At 46.8% G+C, this 27648-nt stretch overlaps 2 protein-coding genes across 4 annotated transcripts; one reads left to right on the top strand and one right to left on the bottom strand.

Annotated features, from left to right (window-relative positions):
- Window positions 1-23: 23 nt before the first annotated feature.
- Window positions 24-16774, top strand: LOC137802160 (flotillin-2a). 2 transcript variants are annotated; one of them, XM_068599784.1, is made up of 11 exons: window positions 24-239; window positions 3448-3529; window positions 5763-5853; window positions 9917-10040; window positions 10275-10393; window positions 10506-10619; window positions 10791-10910; window positions 10994-11208; window positions 11806-11989; window positions 12746-12895; window positions 13802-16774. In XM_068599784.1, exons 1-11 carry the CDS (start codon window positions 191-193, stop codon window positions 13850-13852), a joined length of 1299 nt encoding a protein of 432 aa, XP_068455885.1. In that variant the 5' UTR covers window positions 24-190; the 3' UTR covers window positions 13853-16774. The 2 variants fall into 2 exon arrangements, with proteins under 2 accessions (XP_068455885.1, XP_068455884.1); XM_068599783.1 differs by lacking the exon at window positions 5763-5853 and adding an exon at window positions 6417-6507 and having other exon boundaries at window positions 26-239.
- Window positions 16775-18285: 1511 nt separating this feature from the next.
- On the bottom strand, window positions 18286-27123 carry eral1 (Era-like 12S mitochondrial rRNA chaperone 1). Of its 2 annotated transcripts, XM_068601332.1 has the most exons (12): window positions 26901-27123; window positions 25065-25223; window positions 24813-24940; window positions 24628-24705; window positions 24511-24557; window positions 23763-23824; window positions 23573-23685; window positions 23124-23459; window positions 22647-22796; window positions 21617-21694; window positions 20622-20773; window positions 18286-19095 (listed from the first exon to the last, which is right to left on the bottom strand). In XM_068601332.1, the coding sequence occupies exons 1-11, from the start codon at window positions 27004-27006 to the stop codon at window positions 20651-20653; spliced, it is 1380 nt and encodes a 459-aa protein (XP_068457433.1). In that variant the 5' UTR covers window positions 27007-27123; the 3' UTR covers window positions 18286-19095; window positions 20622-20650. The 2 variants fall into 2 exon arrangements, with proteins under 2 accessions (XP_068457433.1, XP_068457432.1); XM_068601331.1 differs by lacking the exon at window positions 18286-19095 and having other exon boundaries at window positions 20350-20773.
- Between the last annotated feature and the right edge of the window lie 525 nt (window positions 27124-27648).

Genomic DNA, 27648 nt, shown 5'->3' with positions numbered 1-27648 from the left:
ACCGGAAGCACTGCGTCGTCTCCCGGGTGACGTGACGCAGCCGTTGGTCGACTCTCTCCCAGTTGGAAAAAAAATAACCATCGGTAATTGAGAGTTGGTGTGAGGGGAGAAAAAAAGCGAGAAAATCATTGTTTCTAAGTGAAATTAGTTTTCTACGCGTCGAGTATCTTCGGATAGGAGCTTGGAGAACATGGGGAACTGCCACACCGTCGGACCGAACGAGGCCCTGGTGGTTTCAGGTAACGTTAGCGCTCTTTCGGACGACGTGCGGCCGCCTGCCGCGCTTCTTCCCGCGGCTCGCTGGCTCCCTGTGCTCGATGGAGCTCACGCGGAAACGCCGCGGGGAGGGGGGGGGGGGGGTTAATGATAACACACTCTTGGCCTTTCCTTCGACGTGTAACTCGTGTGTGTGTGTGTGTGTGTGTGTGTGTGTGTGTGTGTGTGTGTGTGTGTGTGTGTGTGTGTTGTGTGCGAGGCGACACGTGACCATGTCACTTTAAGCTAGTTGTTGATGATTTCACACAATCCCCGAAAAGGAAAAACAAAAATGTCTCCCTCCTGAATCTTAGTGCTTCGCGTCATGTATCTCGGGGGGGATCCACACATCTCATGTGGTTCCTTCATATCCGCAATGTCGTACCGTGTGTTTATTTGGTCACGTTTTCACGACACATCCACCTGTTTTCTCTGCTTCCTATTTTTTCCAATCGCTGTGTTTGCGTGTTGGAGCGGCTGCTCTCCTGCTGATGGGTTGGACCAGAAGATCCGATCTGGTTCTCCATCTGCTCTTTATTTTGTTTTACTTCCAAGCGCAGTGCTCTCGCGTTGGTATTACGTTACGATGAAACCGTTACTATGAGGACGGGTGTATGGAAACTTGTGGATTCACTATATGTCTGTTTTAATTCAATTAAATTACAAGAGGAAACTGATCCCAGACCGGAAAAAGGAAACACAAGACCTGCAAGACCCAATCCCCCACCTCCCATATACAGCATATACAGCCCATTGGTGTGTACGGTTGTGCTCCCACAAACCATTCAATGTCAGATTGGATTTTCTTTTATTCAAAATTCAGCCAATAGTCAAATTACAAGCACTGATTACAGCACTCATTCATTCATTCATACATTTCTACTCTGTCAAGTCATAGTAATGTTATTAAGTCATCATGGAGTTTTAAAAATGGTTATTTCCAGGCCTGGGAAAGTCCTTTCGGAAAGAAAAAAAATCACCAAAGTGTAGTAAAAGTCGTGTAAATGTGTTCATGTGTTCATGACGTTCATTTATGATGAGTGTAAGATTATGAATCTGCTTTTACAAGAAAGAGGCTCAAAATATTAGCAGCATACATCCAGGCATCTATATAAATGTTTATTCTTTTAATCAAACTATTGTCTCTCATTCGTTTTTATGTCATTTAAGGTTTACTGTATGCTTTGAATCCTCATTGTTAGTTTAAATAATACATTATATCACTTTTTTTTAATGTTCACACCAGGATTTGACTCCATGTTTGCTCATGGAAATTTGGTTTAAAGTCATGGAGATCCCTCCGTCATGTTACTGAATTCTCCATTGGAGTATGGATCCCTGATGCACATCAGACTTTTCGTAATTTATTCTTTATTTGATGATAAATGTGCTTGTGTAACTGCGTCTGTCAGGGCCGTCTTCCTGTTTAACCTGCTTGTGATGATAAAGAGGAAGGAAAAAAGAAACAGCGTTGGGATTTTCCATTGTGAGAAAACTTCTGTGACTGGTATTTTGAGGAATTGGGAGGTGACTGGGCGCGAGTTGGACATCCTGACTGAAATGTGAAAAATAAATTATTGTGGTTTTTTTTTCAAGATTGGGTACCAAAGCACAATTCCCCCTTTTCCCTTCGCTTGAATAAATGCTCATTCATTCACGTGACCCCTCCTTCTCCACTGTGCAGTGAATGCAGTCAGGAATCTCAGCTATGTCGGCGGCCGGCCGGGGTTATTATGGTGTGTTGCTCCAATAGGTCCTCAGCTCGTTTACTACTTCAGTTGGCATTTGGCGGAGGTCAGGTGGGTTTTAATAGTAAAAGCCTGCCCCGCCCACATTCCCTTTTATTGAAACAGCACTTCTAAACTGTACGATTGCGTTGTAACAAAGCGACGTCCAAACATCTCATTCTGCTCGTTTCGGCCCCAAAAAATGAAAGGCACAATTATGATTTTACAACCAAGTAAAGTAAGATCGATTTGAGCAAAACGTGTTCCATTTTTCTCCCGTATAATTGTTCTAACGTGGCAACACAAGACGGGTCAGCTCAGAAGGATCATCATTTTGAGTTTAAGTTGAGTTTTCTAAGTGCTCCGTATCCGTTTTCCTGCTCTGCGTGCATAATGTGCTGCTGTTTCTCTGGCGATGTTGTGTTATTTGTGTTGTGTGAAACGCAAGAGCCCAGTGTGTCGGATTGAGATTTCTCATTTATAGAGCTGGAATCAGTCTTTAAACTCTCACCCTGTCGATGGAAACATTAATACCACACCAGCAGTGTCTGGTTGATAGGGGAGTGCGTGTCAGTAAAGATAGTCCACCCCCCCTTCTGTCAGTTAACGTGTGGCAGCTGGGAATGTCACACTAAACCCTCCAGATGAAGCGACCCGACTGAGCCCAGTAACTGGGACTACGATGTGTTTCCTTACATCTGGAGAAGCCGCACATTCGCTGACACACTATTGCTACGACAAACTCATTTATGTCCCGTTATCCTGATGCCTGAGTTGGGCGAATGTGTTTTTGTTTTAGGATATGTGTGATTAGATGGATACTAGAAGAAAAAAAGAGCATTTCCTGTTGTTCCGAAATCGCTCACAACCACAACCATCCGGTGTTTTTTGATTGGGGAAGTAACGCAGAATCAAAGGATTGAAAGTGCCGTCTGAAAGCAGGGAGGGGTTTCATGCTCCTCGTGTGAGAGGAGCAAACATTGTGGGCGCTGCGGTTGTTCATGACTTTCTGAAGAGAGCACATGATCTTCGTCCTGAGACTTCCTCCTAAACACCAACAGACAATGAAAACTGGGTCATTGTCTGTCTCAGTACCTCTACAATACTTTTGGTTTAACGCCAGGTGTGCTGCTCCGGTTACATGCAGGCCAAACTGTATATGTTATTAGAAATTCCTTCCAATGAACTACATGAATTTTAGTGCTCGGTGAACATGCACGCGTGGATGTGTTAAATGAACTGCACACAGAATTATAATAGTTTGCAAAAGTAGTCGGTTAAGTTGTTTTCAGCTGATGATGTTAAACCCGCAATAATGGATTTTTAGTTTAACATGGTTTAGTTGTTAGCAAGCAATTAGCATCGGCTACGAGTGCAACGTATCTGTTTTAGCCACTTTTAACGGTGTAATTTGGGCTGGTGACTTGTTTGTCTGACCGTGTGCTCCATCTCATCTGTTCTAAAGGTGGCTGCTGCGGCTCGGACCAGAAGACGTATGTCGTGGGCGGCTGGTCTTGGGCCTGGTGGCTCATCTCTGACATCCAGCGGTAAGATCTCTGCTCCGGATAGCAAAACCAAAAGAAATTCTGTGTAAATGTCCTTTTTTGAAGCCGTAACGTTTGAGCCCCGTTGCTCACAGACTCCGTCAGGTAGCCTTTAGGAACACGGTGTCTGCAGGTCCACACGACCGCCGTGACGGATTTATGACGACGTCTCAGCAGACAGATTAAGTGAAAGCAGCGGTGTAAGTGGACTGAGGCTTAAAGCTTTTGTTGACCACAGGCCCTGGCAAAAAATCTGCTAACTCATTTCCGTGTGTTAGGAAACCCTGCATCAATCCACTGACCAGTCTGTCAACTCAGTGAGCCCATTGAAAACGTAACACCAAATGCATAAGTCCAAATCGTAGTTGACAATGAGATATTTTTCTTTTAAATAACCTATTTATAGTTATGTATTTAGAGTGTAGATTTTTTTTTTAAGTTTATCTTTGCCGACACCATGAAAAGTGTTTAGTTTTTTCTTTAAAACTTCCCTACTTTTGTTCAGAGAGGAATAAACAAGTTATTTATGTCAGTTGGGAGGTATCGATACTAAAACTGAATGTTTACTGAACGTGTAAGCGAGGATCACATCTGTCCCCTGAGTTTAAACGCAGCGCCAACGAATCCGCTTCCGAGAAAAAGCTGGCAAGATAAACAGATGGTACACAGAGTCGAGGTCAGCGCACGTTACAAGCATGGTGTTCACAAAACTACACACAAAAAATACTCCCCGCACTGAAGCAAAGGAGTCGAACGAAACAGAAAATAAATGTGCATTTGATATTAATTTGATGATAAACAAATGGAATGTTTGTGTTGTGTTGCTCTGCCAGAGCTTAAAACCAGAAAGCCAACAAAAAACACAAGCCTTGTCCTAATCAAGAGACTAAAACACTCCAAATGAGACGGTTGAAGTCGCTGTGAAGCCTAAAGCCATCTACTCTAAAATGAGCCCACGTCTCCATGTTGTGGATCAAAGTCGGCGACTAATGTGGCCGCGCTCAGCGAGACCGTTTCCTCGTTTGAGTGACGACAAATTCAGACTGAACGGCCCCCAATCTAGCGCCACCGTCTGGAGGAGACGGCGTACAGTAATCCTAATGAACATGGACGAACTAAAACAATAAATACATGAAATCCTCCTCCTCTCTGGAGCTCCTGGTTTTAAACGATGTTTCATTTCGGGTTCGCATGCCTCTTTGTTTCTACTTTGCTAACCTGCTTTGCTTTGTCTGCCGTTGATCTCGCCCCGTCTCAGCCCCAGTGTGTCTCCTTCAGGTTAACCATTTCCTATCGGGCGCTGCACTTTGTCATGTCGTTGCCAGGAAACGTAACGGCAGACCTCGAAAATAAAATACGGTCGATAAGTGGCTGGATCCACAACCTCCTCCCCCACTCCCTACCCCTTCCTCCCTGCCCCATTTAGAGACCGCCTGTCCCGTGAACCCTCTCATCTCAGTTTGGTCAACATTTCAGACGCTTCCTTGGAGGATAAAAACCGGAGAGAGTCGGGGCCACTTCAGCTAAAAGCCTTGTGTGCATGAAGGCGGCGTTGTAAAAACACTCGGGTGGGGGAGGCTGGCTGCCCGGCTTCCCGCTCGTGATGCAGTAATCATGTTAATGTCCAGGCCTGTGACTCATTGATCCAATTCTCCTGGTGAGCAGCAGCAGCGGAGCAGTTACCCAGAGAGCCTCCTCTTGCTCGTCGCATGTCCCCCGACTGTGAGTCGGTGTTTGTCGTAGAAGAGCCGCTCCGGCTGTTTCCAATCATCTCTGAGACGTAATCTCACATTACACAACCCACTCGGACCAGTGCCGAGGTGGAGGATAATGATGGTTTGGGTTGTGTAATCTCCATACAAGCGTAATTCTTTAAAAAAAACTTGGCTCAAGAATCCTTTTTGACACAGACAAGTGTTTTCTTTATCTGTAGGAGCTTGCTCTTTGTTCCAGATTCTTGAAACATCGATTAACAGACTGAGACAAGAGCTGCTGTAGGCGTGGCCATGCGGGTCTTGTAAGAGGCGTCCGCAGCGCCGCATCATACCCCAAACAGCCTTCGGGTTTAAAACCAGAAAAACAGGCGGTCCAGTTTTGTCTTTCAACCCCCAACCCCCCTCTCTCTCCTCTCTCCTCTCTTTCTCTTGACCTTGGTTACTGACATTCCTAACAGCTGTTGTCCAACTTACTGTTTTGCCTCTGCTATTCCCGCCTGCCCGCCCGCCTGCCTGCGTAGAATGTCTCTGGAGGTTATGACCATCCTCTGTCGCTGCGAGAATATCGAAACGTCGGAGGGTGTTCCCCTGGATGTGACAGGGGTGGCTCAGGTAATGCACTTCAAAAGACGAACACCCCCTCCACCCACCCAACCCCATCCCCAAAAAACAAAACAACAACCCCGAGCAGTGGCCGGTGCTGGAGACCAAAGGAAGACGCAGGAAAGCGGTTCGACCTCCACGCTAACGGTGTCTGTGTTTGCTTTTCTCATCTTCATGGCTTTTTTTTTCTCCTCCGCAGTGGAGAAGAGACAGTCAGCTGTCGCTAACCTGGGCTTCAACTGTCGCTGAACTCTGAGTCACCTCTGGCAACGGGGTCAATAAATGACGGCTATAATAACAGCGAAGTAAAAATAATAAGGATTTGAGGAACCCGATGTTGAACATTGCGTTCGAAAATAATTGCGGCAAAACAAAAAAAAATCCAAATCCTCCAAAGTGTGAGTTGTGGGTTAGCGTCTCCTTTTGCTCCGTTGTTAGTGATCTGGAGTCCTTGGGTGAATGGTTTCACTTTGTCCTGTTTTGTTTCCTTGTGTTCTGGTCCTTCCCTTCATTTTGCTTTCCCTCCGAACATTTCAATTTTTATTTTATATTTTTTCCACGTTCTTCAACAGGATAACGCTTGAGATTATGACCCTGCAGCCGAAGTGTGAGGATGTAGAGACAGCGGAGGGTGTAGCTCTTACTGTCACTGGGGTGGCTCAGGTAAATCACTACACTTTTCTGGGAATGCCAGTTCAGACTCCACTAACCCCCCCCCCCCCCCCCCCCCCCTCACTTCCCTCCTACTCTCATCCCTCCTCTTCCTGTTCCCCGGCATTACCCCATAATCGCAGCACAGGTGTGGTTCCATCCAGAGGGCTCAAGTTAAGAAGCACCTGAGTCAGATCTACACACAGAAATGTTGGGTCCAACTGTTGTCTGCATGATGTTTCCTCGTGTCGGAGCTAGGTCAGACTGAGAGTAGCACCGAGTCCAAAAACAACCTGTAGGCTCCTCATTGGTTTCAATAAGACCACAGAATCAGCATAATACAGTTGGACAGAGTTCCTAATTAATAGCAGCACACACACACACACTATCACTATATAGTGTGTGTGTGTGTGTGTGTGTGTGTGTGTGTGTGTGTGTGTGTGTGTGTGTGTGTGTGTGTGTGTGTGTGTGTGTGTGTGTGTGTGTGTGTGTGTGTGTGTGTGTGTGTGTCCAATCGCATTTGGTTGCTGGTGTTGTTCTCAGTCTGACCTGGTCCCAGTGTGACTGTGAAGGGGTCTATTGTGAATTTTAGTGTCAATCTCAATTATGAATTTCCTTTGTCTCTCCTATTTGATTGTTTTGTTTCCGTTCAGTGCCAAAATGAACTTTTTTTCTTTCATTTTTATTGGATTTCTTTCGGTTGACAACTTGAGATGTCAAAGAGAAAATCCACCTTAAAATAAAGTCAACTTCAACTTAATTTCTCGTCGTGAGATTGAACCTCTGCGTCCAGATCCACTGCGCGTACACAATGTGTACGTTAACAGTACATCAAGATGTTATTTGTGCCACTCAGTCTAACAAAGTGCCTCAAGATTACAGTACCAGATCACTACAAGCAAACCTATGAAGCAACTACAAGTTGACATTTCTCCTGCAACACCAGGACACTGCACCTTAAAGCAATCGAGCGTGTGCTGGGTGGATGAAAAAAAAGAGAGCAACCATAGCAACGGCGTTGGCGTCACCGTGACTGTTGGGTGAAAACATTGAATTATATGTCCGCATGACCGAAGCCACAGGAATACCACATGCTGCCGGAGGCTGAATGTGAGCTTTAAAGGCAGCGAGCTTCTTCGTCTTCGTCTTCTTCTTCGTCTTCGACATCGGCGCACAGCCAGTAAATCCACAGTAAAAGCTCAGCTCTGCTCTCTCGTTAATGCGAGCAGATAAAACAGTGATTTCTCAGGGACAGTGTACCATATCAGTCGTGAGATGAAGCGACGAAGCCAACGGGAGAAAGTAACCGCTGTCTAGCAGCACGTCACGGGGTCATGCGTCTCTGTCGGCGTGGTTATTGGTTCTCTCGCCGGTTGCAGAAGTATAAACCGTGGACCGTTCGTCCCTCCAGTCAATTATAAATCTGTGAAGTCATTTTTTTACGGTGGATTTTCTCATCATAATATCCATAATAGTTTCCACATTTCTGTCGACAAATGACATTCTGCCCCCCCCTTTTTTTTTTTTTCAAATGTTTTTTGTGTTTGTATTAAATGTCCGCATGCCAGCATCTCTCCCCGTGTTTAAAAAAAGAAGATTCCTCGTTATCAGTTCTGCATTTCGACCTCGGTCACGCCAGTGTTCCTCTCCTGTGTGTGTCTCCTACATGCATGCTGACAATGAGCCCACTGTGTGGGGGCCGAGCGGCCCCTCACGCCCACACAGCTCGCTTCCCACAGAGGCTCCTCGCGCCCCACTGTGATTGGCCGCTCTGGAGCAAGTGTCCATGGCAACAGGAGTAGTGTGTCCTTGGTAAACTTCGGGGACGCATGTATACGTTCAGAGTAGGAAGGAAGCCAGAGGATTGAACGTAGAGGAAACCAGAGCAGAATGCTAATCCAGCGCATTGTGTTAAAATGGGTCGTTAACGAGACCGCGTGACTTTCAGGAAGAGCGTTCTGGTTCACAGGAAAACCATAACCGTAATACATGCATCAGTTAAAAAAACAAAGGTTTGGCCTTTTTATGGAGCAACATGAGTTGAGGGATTATTTGTCAGGAGTGTAGATTTCATACTTCCATCCTATTTCCTGTGCTCGTGCTTTTCCAGTTGTGTATCTTTGACGGCGCTGTGGCAGCAGGAAGGGTGCGTCACGAGGAGGGTGGGAGGGGGCTGTTGGAGTAGGAGGTGACGGTTTAAGTGCAAGAGAGTAATTTGTTGGTGTCGGCCGCGGCACGGCGCCCCCTGCTGCCCAGCTGTGTGTGTGTGTGTGTGGTTGTGTGGTTGTGTGGTTATGTGGCTGGCTTGCAGCCTTCTCTGTTTTCAGACATGTGTTTCCTTGGAATGACGTCCATCTCCCCCCCGACTTTGTGTTGCCCTCATTCCTGGTATGAGTGCATGTTCAGACCTCTCGCCTAAGGACCCAGCTCACTCTCTCTCTCTCTTTTTTATCTTTTTTTAATTTTTTTACAGCTCCAGTGGAGTACAATATAAGACAGAACTTGCGTCTTACAGCATTTTTTTTGATTTCCCGACTGTAAAAGCTTTACTGTCACTGAATGTCCTTGTGTTGTACCTTGTATCTCGTGAAACTCAGGTCATTGCCATTGATTTTCCTCTTTTTTTCTCTTCTTCTTTTACTGTAAATTACCCCACTAATGAACGTTCATTGTTGTTTGACCTTGTAACAGGAACATGCAGTACAATGCTTACATTGGGATTGCCACTGCATTACCTGGACTTAGACGTTGTGATTTTATTATCATGTTAGGATAAAACTTAAACAGGGAACATATATCTTTCTGCATTGTGACGGTTTAGAGAAGCCTTTTCTTTATTAATACAGGCTTTGCTTGCCGTCATAAGCCAGAAGGGAACGTGTTCGATGTCAAATTGACGGCATTTCCTGTTATTGATCACAGAAATGTAAAACATGGAATAACTGAACCCTGAGCATTAGTCCAGGAACGTAATGTGTGACTACAGTCACAGAGAGGATGCTATCTGACATGCACAGCTAACATTTTGTGTTTGATAATGTAATAGTGAAGCCTCATTTGGATATTATTTTGCACGTAGTTTTTGAGAAATGTGAACATGAACTGTTTATTATTAATTATCTGCCCATAGTGAATGGGCACGCCTTGTTTATTCAGGTGATCGGCCTTGAGTGTTATGCAGCCTTCCATCAGCCCCAGGCTGTTGATTCAGTGTTTATAGTCGCTTTTATTTCCCTGTATAAATAAGAATTGAAGCAGTTCATCGCTGCCCAGCCAAACCAATAGCAAGGATGCAAACAATTGTTAGACGACGCCACCAGAAGCTAGTATGGGGTTGTGTCTTCATGTCTGTGTTTTGTGTTTTGTGTGTGTGCTTGTGGATGTGTGTTCAGCTGACCCTCTTTGTCCACGTTGGCACCAGGTGAAGGTGATGATAGAAGACGAGCTGCTGGGTTACGCCTGCGAACAGTTCCTGGGGAAGTCGGTCATGGAGATCAAGAGCGTCATCCTGCAGACCCTCGAGGGTCACCTGCGCGCCATCCTGGGTGGGTAGTTCGATCGCTGACTCGGCTCTTCCCGTAGTTTACACTCGTGATGTGTGCGCAGACGTCAGCGCGCTCGCCGACACGTTGAACCGGTGGAAAAGCGCACTGCATGAAATGACGGGCGCTGCTTCTGTTTAATCAAACAGAGAGGCGTGTGCTCTCTCGACATCGATGCCCGTCTTTGTCGAGCTCAATTTTCACAAGGCACTAACCCTCGTGTTGGTGTCCTCTCAGGCACCCTAACCGTCGAGCAGATCTACCAAGATCGAGACAAATTCGCCTCTCTCGTGCGAGAGGTGGCGTCGCCCGACGTGGGCCGCATGGGCATCGAGATCCTCAGCTTCACCATCAAGGTGAACGACGCCGAGTTCCCTTTGCCCTCTGCATCCATCTTCTGAGCACCTGTGTCTCGTTTTGAACAATAGAACAATTGGATTACTGACCGTTTCCTCGTCCTCCTGACAGGACGTGTATGATAAAGTGGAGTACCTGAGCTCGCTGGGCAAAACTCAAACAGCCGCAGTACAGAGGGACGCAGACATCGGCGTGGCGGAGGCAGAGAGGGACGCCGGCATCAGGGTAAGAGAAGCTTGAAGAGCATATTAAAGTTTCAAGACAAGAGCGATTGGAAACGCATCCATTCTCTGATTGTCTAATAGCTTTTTGCTAACAGCCGTCCCATTAAGAAACCGCAGAGCGCCTCCTCATCCATCTCCCACGTCATAATGTTGTGCACGCTGTCTTTCACAGGAAGCCGAGTGTAAAAGAGAAATGATGGACGTCAAGTTCTTAGCCGACACAAAAATGGCCGACTCCAAGCGAGAGTTGGAAATGCAGAAAGCTTCCTTCAACCAGGAAGTGAACACAAAGGTACCGGTTGCATGTTTTGGTCTTGATATCAGATTTTGAGCCGTGAGAGCGGCGCGTTAATGAAAACCCTCCGGCCTCTCCAGAAAGCAGAGGCTCAGCTGGCGTACGAGCTGCAGGCGGCCAAAGAGCAGCAGAAGATCCGTCTGGAGGAGATCGAGATCGAGGTGGTGCAGAGGAAGAAGCAGATCACCATCGAGGAGAAGGAGATCAACCGCACTGAAAAGGAGCTCGTCGCCACCGTGAAGAGACCCGCCGAGGCGGAAGCCTACAAGATGCAGCAGATAGCCGAGGGAATGAAGTGAGTGTGTCCCACGCAGACCGGCAAACAGGAAGGAGACAAGAGCAGATGCTAGTCCTGGTGTTGACCTTTTAAAAGACACCTTAAGGGGGCAGTGTGTAGGATTTGGCGGACTCTAGTGGGGCGGTTTCAGAGCGTTTGACACCCAGCGTGTAGTAGGACTCAGGCGGCCAACGCCAAAACGCAAAGGGCTCCATATGGAGCCAGTGTTCGGTTTGTCCGTTCCGGGCTTCTGTACAAACATGTCCGCCTCCGTATGTAGATGTCTGCTTCTGGGTAATGGAAACACAACACTTTTATATCATAAATATTATACTCTGTTTCTGCTAATAGATCCCCGACATGCTACACACAGCCAGACACTTTAAACATGATTTAAATGTGCTCTCTAACTTGTATACAAGACTTTCTCATGCTCATGTCAATTCAAGTTGATATTTTTACTTACTGCTGGTTTCAAAGTGTGTTTACATCACATTGAACCTGCGAGTCCAGCTCGTATGTTCCCATGTTATTGCAGAACAGTACACGACTTAACGCACTAATGGCGGTGAACACTAAACAGTCCTTTCCATGCTTACCTCGCCCCGCCCCCAGGATAAAGACGGTGCTGAATGCGCAGGCGGAGGCCGACAAGATCCGCCTCATCGGTGAGGCCGAGGCCTTCTCCATCGAGGCCGTGGGCAAGGCGGAGGCCGGCAAGATGAGGCTGAAAGCTGAGGCCTACCAGCTGTACGGAGAGGCGGCCAAGACGGCTCTGGTCCTGGAGGCGCTGCCCCTGGTCTGTTGTTTATTCATTTATTTATTTATACATGCATACACCGCTGGTTTTAAAGAATTCTCCCACACTCACGTGTCCACCTCTAGAGGTCTGGCACCAGATTTCTTTCCCATGTGAACGATAACACTTGAAGACACGCTGTGTCTCCTGACACAGTGCAGGTGTTTACTTAACACGCCGAGCATGTGGATCCTTAAAGATGAACTGACCCTCCTGCCTCGCAGATGCCTACAGTTTCCCTAATCGTTTCCCAACGTGGTCGTGAATAACCCCATGGAAGCTTTATTGTTGTGGGTTTGTGTTGTCCTTATTGGTTCATGACTTCTGTCGAGATGATACTGGATTGTTTGAAGAATTTATAGATGTTTTCAGCTACTTTCTCTCTAATAGATAAATCAGACTTTTGTTTTGAAAAAGTAAAAAGAAAGCACAGATCTGTTTGACGCTTGAATGTGAGCTTGATGTTTCGGCTACGGGTCCATTTATACATTTAAAATAGTTTACTGGACCCGTGTGAGGCTGCAGCTCTCACGCTGCTGACTGTTTACCAGTTTAAGGAATATATTATGACCCAAAGGAATAAAATAAAGGAGTAATTTCACCGGCAGTAAGTTTCATGCCACTTCATACACGGGGATCCATTGTCGTGGTGTTTAATAAAGACTTGCACTGGTCAAAGGTCTTTACCAGACAAATGACTGTTGGTCGACGTGTTTTGTCAGTGAAATAACAAACCGTTGCCCTGTGTGTCATCAGATTGCCGGTAAAGTTGCCGCGCCGCTGTCCAAGACCAGCGAGATCGTCATCCTGACCGGAGACGGCAGCCGCGTGACCGGAGAGGTGAACCGTCTCTTAGCCGAGCTCCCCGTGTCCATCAACGCCCTCACTGGAGTGGACGTGACGAAGGTGAGGCGCCGCGCTGTTCTCCACAGTTCATACACTTCCTCAGGCCCCTCGTGTTGCCTTCAGGGACCTCTGTACGATTCCTGGAAGTTACGAGCTCTGGGTGTCTCGAGCGTGTGAACTTATTCAACACAAAGCAGCCTCATGATGCTGCTGTTGAGCCACTTGCACAGGGACTTTCCCACAAGTGCAGTTTGGGAGCAGCACAGGAAGCCACGTGGAGTTTTACCACCCACATGACAACACATCTTCATAGATCTGACAGAACAACGGCAATGTGTTGAGTAAATATGCAACACAGTCGCCAAAACAACTTTATGAGGCGATGATATAACGAGGCGAACGTTCAGCTGGTTTAGCGTGAACGGGAACATTCACTTCCTGGTTTAATCCTTTATTTATCCAAAACCACAACAACAAATTCTGTCTCATCTGAGCTGAATTGTGAACATAACGTTTAGTTATCCTGTTATAAAATATAGTGATGTTCTAATAAGAGATAAGATAATCCTTTATTAGTCCCTCAGTGGGGAAATGACAGGATTACAGCAGCTTGTTCACAAGTAAATACAATGAACACAAAAATGAAGTAATATAAATAAAAAATAGAATAATATTAAATATACAGATGGAATAAAAATGTGTATAAAATATTGCACCAGGTGATGAATTAGTGCAATTACAATTTACATCCTGACTTTGTCTGTGTGAGTGTGAGACACACCGAGATACACACACACACACAGAAAAAAACATGTACACACAAAAAAAACACGCACAGAGAAACACAGACACAAACACACACACACAGAAACAAACACACACAGAAATGAAGAGAAACACACACACACACCCTGAGCATCGCTCCCTGCTAACTGCTAACCGCTAACTGCTCCCTCTGGTCCTCAGCTGCCTCTCCTCCAGAAGATGATGAGTCCACAGTGCCAAACAGCCAACTGAGGAGCCGGAGACTCGTTGGTCTGAATCCTTCAACATTTATCTGCCTCAAGCATGAGTTTTTGTTTTGGAGGAGTCGACCTCTGACCCCTTATGCAACTGCCTTTGACCAGAAACACTTGACATCCACCAAGAAGTTTGACAAAAAATATAAAAATATATTTCTAAGAGGTTGTTTTATTTTCTAAAGGAGGAAAACAATCTGGGGCCTTAACTTCCAAAGGACCAGACTCTATGTACCTTGTGTTGTTTTTAGTTGTAGACGCGTCGGTCCTCGTCCCACTGCACTAGCGATCCAGGACTCAGTGCTGCGATCTCCTTCTGTCAAGACACTAAAGTCTGAGGTTCACTTTGAACGTGGCGGCGTTAAATAATTACTTTTAGAAGGACAACATTAACAAAACCCCACCGGAAACGATCCAAAACGTAAAGACCAAATCTGATCATTGATCTCTTCTGCAGAGCAGCTGGAGTCTCTGCGTGCGGCGCGGCGTGGCGTGCGGCGTGGCGTGTGGCGTGGCGTGCAGCTCCTCCTGTGAGGCGTGACGCATGTCTCCAGTTTGTGAAGTAACTCCGGTGTGGAGCCGCCTCCCTGTCCTCTTTGCTCCTGACAGCTGCTCCTCTTCTCGTAGGTCGGTCCACTCCAGCTCAGAGATCCAAACCGCTGTTCCACGTCATCGCGCCTCAGATCTTCACCCACTGTGATTGTAGAATTTGCGGCATATTAGGATATTTGTAACGTCTGAATCACTCGTACGAGCGCTCTTTACCTCGCGGTGCACCGTCACGTCGTGCAGTGCCTGTTCACCACTCAAGTGCCCAAACCTTAGGACAGTGGGTCGGTTTTCAGTTGGATTCATGTGCGAGTATATCACTGTGTTTATATAGGTAGACGACGTTTTAATGTAGCTCCCTGTTCTCGTAACATCTGCTTCTACTAACTCTTCACTTTTGTCCCGTGCTCAGACACATCGGCAGGAACCACCGCGAAGCAAACGCTTCAGACGAAGCCATACCGAGAGAAGATTAGCCTTAAACGATCGCCCCGGACGCTGCCGAGGCCCACCGGGCTTTCCTTCTGAACTCTTGGCAGCCTCGTGGTCGACGTTCAGGGTCCGAGCTTTAATTTTGTGACTCCGCCGCTTCTCTTTTCCGATGCGCTGACGGGTTTTCCCCCCGACGCCGTTTCACTTATTTTGTAACCTTTTTTTTTTTAAAGGTCGAGCGACAGCGCTGCAGGAAGCCCGCGTCGCGTTCGGTCGGCCCGCTCCTCGTTAAGTTGCAGGATGAGCATGTGATCAGGAAGTAAACAGGAAGTAAACAGGAAGTAAACAGGTGGCGTTGACGCCCTACAGATCTTGAGTGAGGTCAGTGTGAGGTGGAGCAGTCGCACCGTTCACCTCCTTCCTGCTGCAGCGTGTCGATCGAAGTGAAGCAGCAACTTTCTCTTTTCCTTTTTTTTTTTGCTTACAGGTCAATCAAATGACTGCACGTAGTCTGTTACAATCATTTAAATGTCCAATGTGACGTTTCAGTGTCGCGTCCTCTCTCGTGACCGCAGTGTTCGGCCTCCAGAGGGCGCCATCGGGTTACTCCTCAACACCAATGAGCCGTTTGTTGTCAGCGAGTCCAACATCTTGTTTTCATATCGCACTTCTTTGCCACATCAGCCGACCTGCCGGCAAGGGGGAGAGGTCCTGCCCTTTCTTTTTTATATTCTCACTTTGTGTTTTTTGTCGTGAATCCACACAATCTGTGACTTTTAATATGTGTTTTTAATGTTTTGCCACTGACCGCGATGAAGTTAGTTCAGTCGTTTTCTTTTCTTTCTGTGACTAAACAAGAGGCTCTGGGTTTGTTTAGTCCGAGCAAATCTTATCTGGGAAAAAAACAAACTCTTTTAATCTGTTGGTGTTGGGAGAAGCTGCTGCTGGTTTGTCACAGAGACAATAACACTTTTAACATGTGGACGTGGAATATTTTCTCACCGTCATTTATAATGGGCCAGTATTTTTTTTAACAAGTAATTAACTCATAATAATATCGTCCGTGAAGCCAAGATGGCCGCGGTGTGGCGGCGTCACAGCAGCTTGACTTCAGTGTTTAGAGACCAACACCAGCTGATCTGGAGACGCAAACCCGCCACTCGCTGTAGCGGCTCAACACATTCAGGAGGAACGGAGCGGTTGCAGAATCTTCTGACAGTTTAAAAAGCGGCCACTCCCATTTATATGTTCTTCTTTTTACATATCTGTGAATAATCAACTGCGAGTGTTGGTTTCCAGACCTGCGTACGGTTAAATAATCTAAATAGTGTGGGTTTAAAACTTTGTAATGCTCCTTTTTAGTTTGAAAAGTAGATTTTTGTTTTTGTACACTGTGCCTTTTGTTAGACGACGAGAAGTCCCTGTAAAACAGAGACGGGCTGATAGAACATCTGAACATGTTAACCTGTACCTTTTTCAAAAGTCTGAAACAGCCATACATATATATAGTATATATATATATATATGTATATATAATAGTTCAATATAAATGTAGCATTTCATAGCTTCTCCTTTGGAATCTGGACCGCTCAAAGTGTTTTCAGTTATTTGGCCGTTTATATATTTTGTGCCAAAAGTACAATTCGATGATTTGTCTAACAATAGGGGCAACTTTCTGTTGCTCAACGTGAAAAGTTGCCGGAGAAAGCGATTAAAGACCAAACAGCAGACAGACCTACGCCTTAACTCTTCACCTCTTCATGTTCATCCGTCACGGAAACTAACCTGTAATCTCTATGAAAGGTGTCGTGGATTTATCTTGTGGCTTCTCATGTTACTGCGGCCTTTTGGGGGGAAGCGGTCGAGCATGGCATTTCAAGCACGTCTTCATGTTGTTCTGTGTTGTGTGTTGCTCTATAATAAACATTATACCACTTCCTGTCGGCCTCGCTGCGTCCGTCTGTTCCAGAGAGACTTCAACCCGAAACATATTGACGTGAACGGAGCGTTGAGGTGAAGGAAAAGGAACGGGACGGTTCAGGAGAGAAGATCCACCCTGAAGCCGCCTCACACACACACACACAGGACCCCGATACCACACACACACACACACACACACACACACACACACTGCAGCAACAACCCTCAATACTGCAGTCAAACAACGATTAAACACACGAGCAAACGATGGAGCTCAGCGAGCGTAGAGGAAATTATTTTCATGTTTTAGATAATTCGAGTTTTCCGAATTTTTGTAAAGTGATCTTCCAGATAGTTTCACATCATTTCTGTAATAAAAATCAAATTTGAGTTAGGAACTCCTAAATAAGTAAAATAAAAAGCTTTAATCTCCGCTTCACTGCGTCTTGTCCCAACATTTATTAATACAAAGCTTACGGTCCATTCTTTAAAATGTCTCCCTATAGGAGGAGAGTAATGAATAACTTTGTGTTTCATGTCAGAGGAAACATCTCTAATGTCTCCAAACGTCCCTGCTGAACTCAACCTGCTCCTTCTGGCATTATTAACGCTTTTCTCTGCTTAATCCAGCTCAAAATGCATTAATGCATCAAAAAGGCGACGGGTCCACGCGGCCTCTTCTCTCTTTAAATACTGAAGTGTGAAATAAGAGCAACGTTAAAGCCGCCGCGCTGCAGAGGCTTCAGCTCGGTTTGAGGCCTCCAGACTCAATCTCCTCTAATCTAAAAAATAAAGTGAAGTGGCTCCAGGCCGGATGTTTCACACCTCTGAAGTGGGAACATGAAACCACCTCAGATTATGACAGAAGAATGAAATAAGAAAAAAGGTTCAAGCAGCCAAGAAAGACATGGAAATGTGCAGTTTGTTCTGTCATACTGAGACACTCGTGTTGCCTGGAGGATGAAAAAACTCTTTAATAATCTCTCACTTTTTGTTCTTAATGAGTCTGCTGGTATAAAACCTGTGAGTGTGATATCGTACCATGAGGATGGAAACATGCGGGAGAGGGACGTGACGTCATGGCGGCAAGAAATCCTTCACTTGTCAGTTAAGAACAATTCAAGAGGAAGCTGCCTGATAACAAGTACATCAACAAGTTTGAATAAAAGCGTCCCGTTGCAGAACAATAACTTTATTTACACAGCAGGGTTCACAAAGTGCTTCCACAGATAAGCGAAGCATAAACACGACCCAAAAGACCACGAAAGCATCGAACACAACCAAACCTAACAAGGAGCCAAAAAGAACAAATATATAAAATATAGAGAATGAGAGCATCCTCCCTCTGTGTCCTGGAAAAAAACAACAAAAAACATATCTTTAAACACAAATGGAAAAAAATGTGTAGAAAAAAACAGTGTTGTCTGCAGCAGATAAGGAGCTGCAGAGCCGGACGGTCCCACCGCCGAGGTTATCTGCACCCGCAGGAGCGCCGTCCACGCCCTGTTACCCCCCCCACCTCCACCCCACCCGGTCCGTTACACACCGGCTCGGTGTCAGCGTGCGGGCCGGATGCGACGCTGCGCTGTCCGACGAACACGTCTCATGAAACACACGCATGAGTGTTTTAAACACAGAGATCTCAGCTGCTCTCCATCTGGCCGAGAGCATGAAAAACAGGTTGATGAGTCAGCTGACATGACATCAGCATTAAAATACCGTCCATAAAAGAACCATCACACATGAATCCAGAGGGTTGTGAGATGACGCAGCGCTCCGGGCCTGTTGACGGATGTTTGGCTTCCTGCTTTCAAGCGGACATGTTGGACCAAGAAAGGTGAAAACCACGTGAAGCGGTTCAGACCAGAAGGATGACAAATATTAAATGCTCCTCGAGAAAAGCTTTTATTTTGTAATTATTGCTGCTGCTGTTCAAGTCAAAGCTGGCACAAAATGACATTACAAATGATTAAAAAATGGTAAATGAATGAACTTTTCCTTCAAATATTAACGAATTGATTAAAAAAGCTCCAGAAGAAAAAGGTGTGTGAACACATTTTGCTCCCGCCCAACGCTTTCATTCATTAAATAACACAACACAATAACACATGGAGGACCTACAACCCGTGTGCAGTCCGTTGTGTGATGAGGGTGTGATGAGGGCGTGGAGGCGATCAGGTCCGGACCAGATAAGAAAAAGTTCACCTCGTGCCGCCTGGTCCGCCCCAGATGTCATCGCGGTATGCTAATGAGCTAACGAGCCCGCGGCCTTTAAGAGACGAGGACTCAAGCCGCTCAGCAGACGGAGAGCTGGAGCTCGTGAAGGAACGAGTCAGCGAGCTGAGAGAAGAGAGGAAGGAGGTGAGCGTCTGACGGAGAGGAGGCTGTCGGTGCATTTAGTCTTTCAGGACACTTCTGCTTCTTCATTTAAATGATTTTTTGCAGCAGCGCTGTTGCCCTGTCGACCTTCTCTAACGTCTCCTTCTTCCTCTCGCAGCTCGCCGACGTCACAGGAAGCGGCCGCGAGCCGCCGCGTACATCTTGTGCCCCGGACAGGATATCATCTTATACTGTAAGTTTATTAAAGAGACACTACAGTATAGATGATGTACTATCCAGGGTCTCATCCGCCCGCCGGCGCCATCGGACCCAACGGACCGCGGCGCCGCAGAGGAGAGGCCGTCAAACCGTTACCATTACTGAGTTTCAGTTATGGTAAGGGTTACACGGCCCTCGCTCAATGTCATCGGGCCCGCGAGGATGAAGACAGGATTGATGTGTGTGTGTGTGTGTGTGTGTCTCTGCATGTGAAATAATGAAATAAAGCTGATGGCTCCCAAACAAACGAGCGCCTCGTCATTTTTGCTTCTCTAAACCCATCAAAGTCTGGGTTTCGGCGTCCTAAACATCCAGAATTGTTGCTTCAATGCGCTGGCGGACGTGTATCAGCGTTTTGCGAGCAGCAGTTGGCTTGTCTGAGTGAAGATCTCTTTATCTAATCGCTGGGAAGCAGCCGCTCGGAGAGCAGGGAGCTGCAGGGCCGACACGACTCCCCCCCCCTCCCTCCCTCCTTCCCTCCCTCCCTCCCCCCCTCGCTTTAGGCCACGAGCCGGTTGTTCATCGAGACGCCCCGGATAGAGTTAACGAATCCAATCACCACTATCTGACCCATTTTAGCATCAGGTTAGCGCTCCACTTTGCCTTCCATTAGGGAGACAATCCCGCCCTCGGGGGGGCCGAGCTTTGTGAGAGAGAGAGAGGAAGAGCGAGAGAGAGGATGGAGGGAGGAAGCAGAAGAACACACACACACACACACACACACACACAAAGAAGAAGTGATGGTCGGCCACACTTCAGAGGGCGATGAGCGGAGGGGGAGCCGGTGCGTCGGGGACATTTGAGCGAGCGCCGCGTCCCGCGAGGCGCGACGAGGCGCTCGCCAAGTGGAAAAGCTCCGAGAGCCAAAGATAAACCAGCAGCTCGCCAGACGCGCTCGCCCGTGAACACGCGTGTCAAACTGGAGTCAGAGCCGCCGCCTGAGTCCTGTTTGTTGCCCGAAATACATCTCAGCGAGACAAAAACGCCAAAAAAAAATCTATTTCGCGCTTTTTATTGTCAGCACTTTACAGGTGTGGATGTGTCATGTGCACACGGGTCGGGGCTCCGCTCTGTGCATCATCATAAACTATTACAATCTTTAGACAACAGCACATTATAGGTCACATCTCATCATAAACAAAACAACTAATGGTCTTCTGCATGAAAGGAGGATGTAACGTCCACGTTTGGTTCTTTTAAACGTCCTTTGTTCGGCTCTTTGTGTTCGTCCTTTGAGGGAAACAATAAATACAAAGAAGCGTCGTCACCTCTTCGGCGTTTAAAGTCCCGTCGGCCGTCACTTCCTCAGCTTAACGGAGAGCTTGAGCTTCACGTCCCTCAGGAAGATGCGGCTCAGGTCCTCGCCGGCCTCCCGGGCGACGCGGGCGACCATCTGGCCGGCCGGGCCGATGGCTATGCCCTGCAGACGCAACACACACACACACACACACACACACACACACACACACACACACATCAGGCTCCAGCGAATAGACGGGACCACAGGGGGATTATTATATCTATAAACTACTTTCAGGCTTTTGTGTGAGGGATACTGTCGTCTAAAGGATCGTTACGACGTCACAAAAACTAAAAAAATGAATGTGTGAGTTGAGATTCAGCCACAAAAGCTGGACGACGTCACTTCATACGGTTCAAAATGATCTTTTCATTGTTTAGAATAACTGTTATGTGTGCGTATGACTGTAAAAACACCTTAAATCTTCATAATAAAACATTTATTATATAATTGCTTTTCAGTGACGTCGTCCTTTTATGATCATTATTTAGTTCCTCTCGTTTTGTTTGTATATTTTACATATTTGTCTTCTACTGTTCTTTTGTGGTTGTTGTTGTTGTTGTCTTCATGGTCCTTTGTGTTTAGCGTATTTAAGTCTTTGCTTCTCTGTAAACTTTGACTTTACTTGCTACTTGCTACTGGATACTTGCTGTATCAATAAAGTTATTATGATTTTTACCAGGAGTTATTTATGAAACATGCTTTTCTGACTCAAGCACTTTCTTATTAAATATGAACGGCTTAGAAAGGCTGCTCAAATATTTACAAGTTAAAAACAAAAGAAAATGTGGAGGATTGTGGGAAAATAAATGTTTGAACCCGTCACGGCGACAGGAAAGATTTCACTTCCTCAACTCAAATCAAACCGTGATGTTTATGACGCAACAGTTTTGTTCGCGCTGCGTTCGTGTTCAACCTGATTTCCCGACAGCAGAAAACCTTCGCCAGCGTTTCTGATCTCACCATGTGAGTCTCCTTCCTGACGTAAAGCTTCACAGAGATGTCCAGCTCGTTTTCTCCGTCCTGCCAGAGTTCAATCATCTGAAACGGAAAACGTCCAAATATTAAAACTTCTTCAAAAAGGTCGATAACGTAGAAGTCAGTGAGGAGCAGCAGCCGCCAGAGACTCAGAGACTCAAAGACTCAAAGACTCAGAGGGTGAACGTTAAGGACACGTTAAGGAACGATGACGTCCACACGGGACCGACAGGACGTCATCGTGTCAAACGTTTTGCATGACGGTGTTTTTGTTGAGGTGGACTTTTTTAATTCCAATACTTGTGTTTATTGTATGTATTTGTTTATCAAAGTCTTGGCAAAAAAAATGTATATCTGCATAAAAACAAACACTTTTTTTGATCATAACTATGAACATCCAGCATGATATGAGCCAGATTCCCCAAAAAAGTCTAAATAAGACACCTTTTTGGAAAGATTAGGACCTAAAGAATCAGAATATAAAATCACAATAAAACAAAGTGTTGTCCTGTTAGGAAGGAGTTCAGTCAAGAAACTGTGTCGTTCAGTTCAAAAATGGTAAAACATTACGTATTTTATGCCAAAAGATTGTCTGAATGGGGCATGCTGGGTATTAAAATGGGCACGGTTTCCAAAAGGTTAAAGCATAAAGTATAAATTGTATTACACCTTCAGTCTTCAGTGCAACGCACTGACTAAAGAAGACTAAAAAAAAAAGTAAAACCTGTTTTGAATAGAAATGAAATGAAACCAATTCATTATGTTGACTTTGTATTATTTGAGCTATTTGACTCATCACAGAGTGGAACAGGTCAAAGTTTAACGCCGATCTGTTTCTGAAACAGTGACTAATCCTCTGGGGTCACATGACCTCGTCTGTCTGGACTGTCAACACTTCCCCTGTTCTGCTCCACCTTAAAGCACGAGGGCAGCGGGTGGAGGCGTCAAAGCGCGCGTCAGCGAGTGGAGTGAAGCGAGCGTGAAGGCCGGTAACGCAGCGAGACGTGAGTCTCACCTGAGTCATCCCGTAGGGAACTTCCTGGGGAAGATACTCCAGCAGCTTCTCCCTGATGATGTTGCTGCAGACTTCCTCGGGGCCCTGGTCCGTCAGGACCTCGCTGTGGTACTGCCACGGGCCGGGTTTGGCCCCCGCCAGGAAGTATTTCTAGGGCCACGAGGTGGAAACGACGGTTATTGCCGATATCATAACAGTTACAACGCTGCAAAATACTAAACTGCAGGAACTGCAGATGCAAATTAGCGATAGCTAAAATCTGGTACTGTGCATCAAATGGTAATACATCTATGTTTTAACTGTACGTGGTCACTTTTAAATAAAGATATATATATCTATATATATAAAGAGAAATGAGACTGAAGCGATGCAGCAAAACAAACAAAAGCTCAGTTTTAAATATAAACACAATGTAGCGTGTTATGTCATCGCTCATTACGAGGCCGCCGGGCGCTATGACATCATCCACACAGGTACCTTCAGCGTCTCCACGTCCTCGGGGTCCTTCGCGCAGAGCATGAAGATGTCCTTGAAGTGCGGCCATCCCAGCTGGCTCCTCAGCGCCCGGCGCCGCTCTTCGCTCAGCCTGGAGTCCGGCGCCGCTGCGTCCTCGTCCGCCGCCGCCGCTCCGTCCTCGTCGGCCGCCGCCGCCGCTTCGTCCTCGTCGGACGCCGCCGGGTCTCTCTCGGGCCTCTTCTCGGCCCACGGGGGCTTGATCACCGACGTGATGCGCATCCGCCGCCCGTTCACCACGCCGCACGTCAGCTGCGCGGTGACGGCCAGCAGCCGGTCCTTGGCCTTCACCTCGTCCACCTGGAGGAAGAGAGGAGCGCCGCTGAGGACCCGCCACGCCGTTTCACCGCCCGTCACACAAAACAACACACCCACGAGCCTCTCTTTTGAACCAAGATTCAGGTCTTCGGTACCTTGTTGAGGACCAGGATGGCGGGGATGTCGGGGTGCAGGGCGAGGCATTTCAGCACCTCGTAGTCCAGCCTGCTGCACATCCACCTGTCCGCCGCGTCCACCAGGACGACCACTGGGAACGGACACGGTCTCATTCACGAGCCCTTGAAACTCGCCGTGCGACTCATAAAAGTACATTTCAATACGTACCGAGGTCGGCTTCCTTCACCGTGTTCCAGGGATCCACGAGCAGCGTCTTCTCCAGCTGGTGTCTGCGGGAACAAGACAGGTCCGTTTATTGTGTAGAATTATATCATTCATGTTATTATTCATGTGATGTTGCGCCGTATCGTAACACTGCAGTCGTATCAGGGTTCATACACATGGTGACCGGTGGATTTCCATGACTTTTAACCAGATTTCAATGACTTTTAAATTGTGAAAAGTCATTGAAATCCACTGGTCAACATGTGTGTGAACCCTGCGTTAACGCAGGGTTCACACACATGTTGACCAGTGGATTTCTATGACTTTTAAACAAATTCCCATGTGCAAACATGTAGTAAAAAGTGATAAAATGTAGTATTTAAACTAACAATGAGGATTCAAAGCATACAGTAAACCTTAAATAACACAAATGAATGAGAGACAATAGTTTGATTAAAAGAATAAACATTTCTATAGATGCCTGTATGTATGCTGCTGATATTTTGAGCCTCTTTCTTTTAAAAGCAGATTCATTATTTCAAACTCAGCGTGAATGAACACATGAATGTAACACATTTACACTTCTTTTACTACACTTTGGGGGTATTATTTGTTTCAAAGGACTCTTCCAGGCCTGGAAATAATCATTTCAAAACTGAGTCTTGCAGTTTTTCCATGAGCGTAACAACCCTGACGTTTACACTCACTGTGGACAAACACCTGAAATGAAAGAAGTGAAAAAGACAGGCACCTTTTGACCTTTGATGCATTGGTGAGACCCGGAGTATCCAGTAAAATCTGCAACAACAAAACCACTCATGAGCATCATACGTGTTGTTTTAAATGTATTAAAACAGAAGAGACTCACTATCTGCGTGTCGTCCTCCGTGAGGACGCCCAGGGCTCGCGAGCGCGTCGTGTGCACTTTCTTGGACACGGCGAAGACCTTTAAGAGACGATTGTCGTCTTTACAAGGTGACCTTCACCCCCCCCCCCCTCCATGCAGTAACACAGGTACATCACAACGTGTGCAGGTGCAACAGAGAGACTCACCTTTCTGCCGAGGAGCTGGTTGGACAGGGTGGACTTCCCGGCGTTCGGGGCCCCGATTACGGCCACTTTTAAAACCTTTGGGTTTTCAGGCTGATCCGGGTCTCTCAGTAACGAAGATAAATGCTCGCCTGGAAAAAAAAAACACACACAAAAGGAATCACTGGAGATATGAGGACAGAAAAATATAGAAACTACAGCGTCAGACGAAGGGAAACGTCGGCAGAATGACGGATGCGAATCCGGTCTGATTACCGCCGTCCGGAGAAACCGAGGCCGGGAAGCGATGAAGACTCCCGTCCGCCTCGACCGCTTTGCCCTTCATCAGTCGGTTGAGAAATGCCTCCGATGTGATGAAGCGAGCGGGAGGGGAGACGAGTCCGGTCCTCTCTCCTCGGCCGCAGGCCGCGTTTCCTGCAAAGACATCGACATCTCCGTCACGTCGCTGCCGGCGGTCGGAGGCACAGCGATGCGTTCAGGCGCCCTGAACTCGCTACAGAGCCTCCATCCTTTTAGGGCAGCGCGGGCATGTAACGGTTAAATGCTGTACGGTGCTGCTGAAGAGCCATGAAGTGTTGTTTCAGTGTCGTCAGCACCGACAGTTCAAACTACGGCTAAAAGGATTAGTCAATTAACTGAAGAGCAGGAACTTAAGTCATTTATCAAGAAGAAATGTCAAAAATGAGCCTTGGTTCGACCCATAAATGTGAGGATGTGCTGCTTTTCTTTGTTTCATATGGTTGTAAATGACATGAAGGTGAGCGCTCACTGCGGTTTGGACCGGGTTCAAGATTTTTGAGGACGTCACCTTCTGGTGAAGGAAAAAGACCTGTTACAGGGTGACCCAGTCTGCCCTGCATGTGAGCCTGCTGAGCCCTTAAAGACATGTAAAAACCCTCGTTAGTAATGTTTTACATCACCAACATCTACTCTTCCCCTCACAGGAGAAACGCAGTGGCTGCTGGGTAAAGGCGTCCTAAAACGGACATCCTGCTTATTAAAGGTGAGCAGAGAGGAACTTTACTCTTTCAACTGTTTAATAAAAAAACATCAACCGTGTCTGAGAGTGTGTGTGTGTGTGTGTGTGTGTGTGGAAGGAGCTTTAAAGTCATGTGTGTAAATAGATATCTATCCTTTACCAATTGTTTCCCCTCCCATGTCGCCATTATCTTTCATGCACTCACAGACTGTCTCTACTGCACTCTACTTGTCTCTACTGCACTCTACTTGTCTCTACTGCACTCTACTTGTCTCTACTGCACTCTACTTGTATTACAGACCGTATCTACTGCACTCTACTTGTCTCTACTTGTATTACAGACCGTATGTACTGCACTCTACTTGTCTCTACTGCACTCTACTTGTCTCTACTGCACTCTACTTGTCTCTACTGCACTCTACCTGTATCTACTGCACTCTACCTGTATCTACTGCACTCTACCTGTCTCTACTGCACTCTACTTGTCTCTACTGCACTCTACTTGTCTCTACTGCACTCTACTTGTCTCTACTGCACTCTACTTGTCTCTACTGCACTCTATTTGCATCTACTGCACTCTACTTGTCTCTACTGCACTCTATTTGCATCTACTGCACTCTACTTGTCTCTACTGCACTCTACTTGTCTCTACTGCACTCTACTTGTCTCTACTGCACTCTACTTGCATCTACTGCACTCTACCTGTCTCTACTGCACTCTACTTGTCTCTACTGCACTCTACTTGTCTCTACTGCACTCTACTTGTCTCTACTGCACTCTACCTGTCTCTACTGCACTCTACTTGTCTCTACTGCACTCTACTTGTCTCTACTGCACTCTACTCTACTTGTCTCTACTGCACTCTACTTGTCTCTACTGCACTCTACTTGTCTCTACTGCACTCTACTTGTCTCTACTGCACTCTACTTGTCTCTACCTGTCTCTACTGCACTCTACTTGTCTCTACTGCACTGTGCCCTGTGCCCGCTGAGCTGAAGGTCACGTCCCGCCCTTGATGTTTCATTAAACATCCATCTCGTGCTCCATCTCCTCACACACGTCCCTCCACGCAGTAAAAGTCATGAAACGAGCATCTGGCGTTGGGAACTGACCCGCCGTGAGGAACCATGACGCGCGCTCCTGTGGCGCGCACCCGACGGCGGCCGCTCTGGCGGAGCCTCTGACGAAGAAGAGCCGCGCGCACACGCGCAGAGACATCGGGGCGCCGCGGGAAGAGAAAACAGCCCGAGACCGGACAACGTCCCGGGGACGAGACGGTGCTGCTCGCTTCAGAGGTGAGTCGCTTGTTTACGCTCACGTTGCTCGCAAGGTGGAACCATGTTTGACCAACGAGGAGCAACTTCCGCTGTGAAGAAGAGCGACCGACGCTGCGCGAGGGCTGAAGCGACACCGCCCCCTGGCGAGCACCCCGCGCACTGCACCGGCTACAACCACTGCGACTAGTTTAAACCGGGACTAAAGGAGACCATTTAATATCAAATGAATACCTGCTGCAGGTCTGAAACCCATGTATTCATGCAACATAAACACACCCTACGTTTACATGTGCGTTCATGTTTGTTTGTTTGTTTGTTTGTTGTTTGTTTTGCAGCAAACTCTCTGTAACTCCCACAATACAGCTGGGGGAAACCACCTGTGCACAACAGGTATATGATATATATTCAGAGGGTAAAGTCAGCTCATCGCAGTGCACAAACACATCCGCGGACACGCGCAACAGAGTTTATAGTCGGTGAGGGTCTTTTGAGGTGATATCTTCCTGGATTACTTCGTAAGGGATTATGCGCCTGCGACCACACATCAGCCTGCAGCGTGCACACTTCCGCTGTCCCTTCTGTT

This window comes from Clinocottus analis, unplaced genomic scaffold (assembly GCF_023055335.1).
Source record: "Clinocottus analis isolate CAN_PGR_092001 unplaced genomic scaffold, fCliAna1.0.p SCAF_5, whole genome shotgun sequence".
Taxonomy (NCBI): Eukaryota; Metazoa; Chordata; class Actinopteri; order Perciformes; family Cottidae; genus Clinocottus; species Clinocottus analis.
This window is presented reverse-complemented; position numbering and strand designations above follow the sequence as displayed.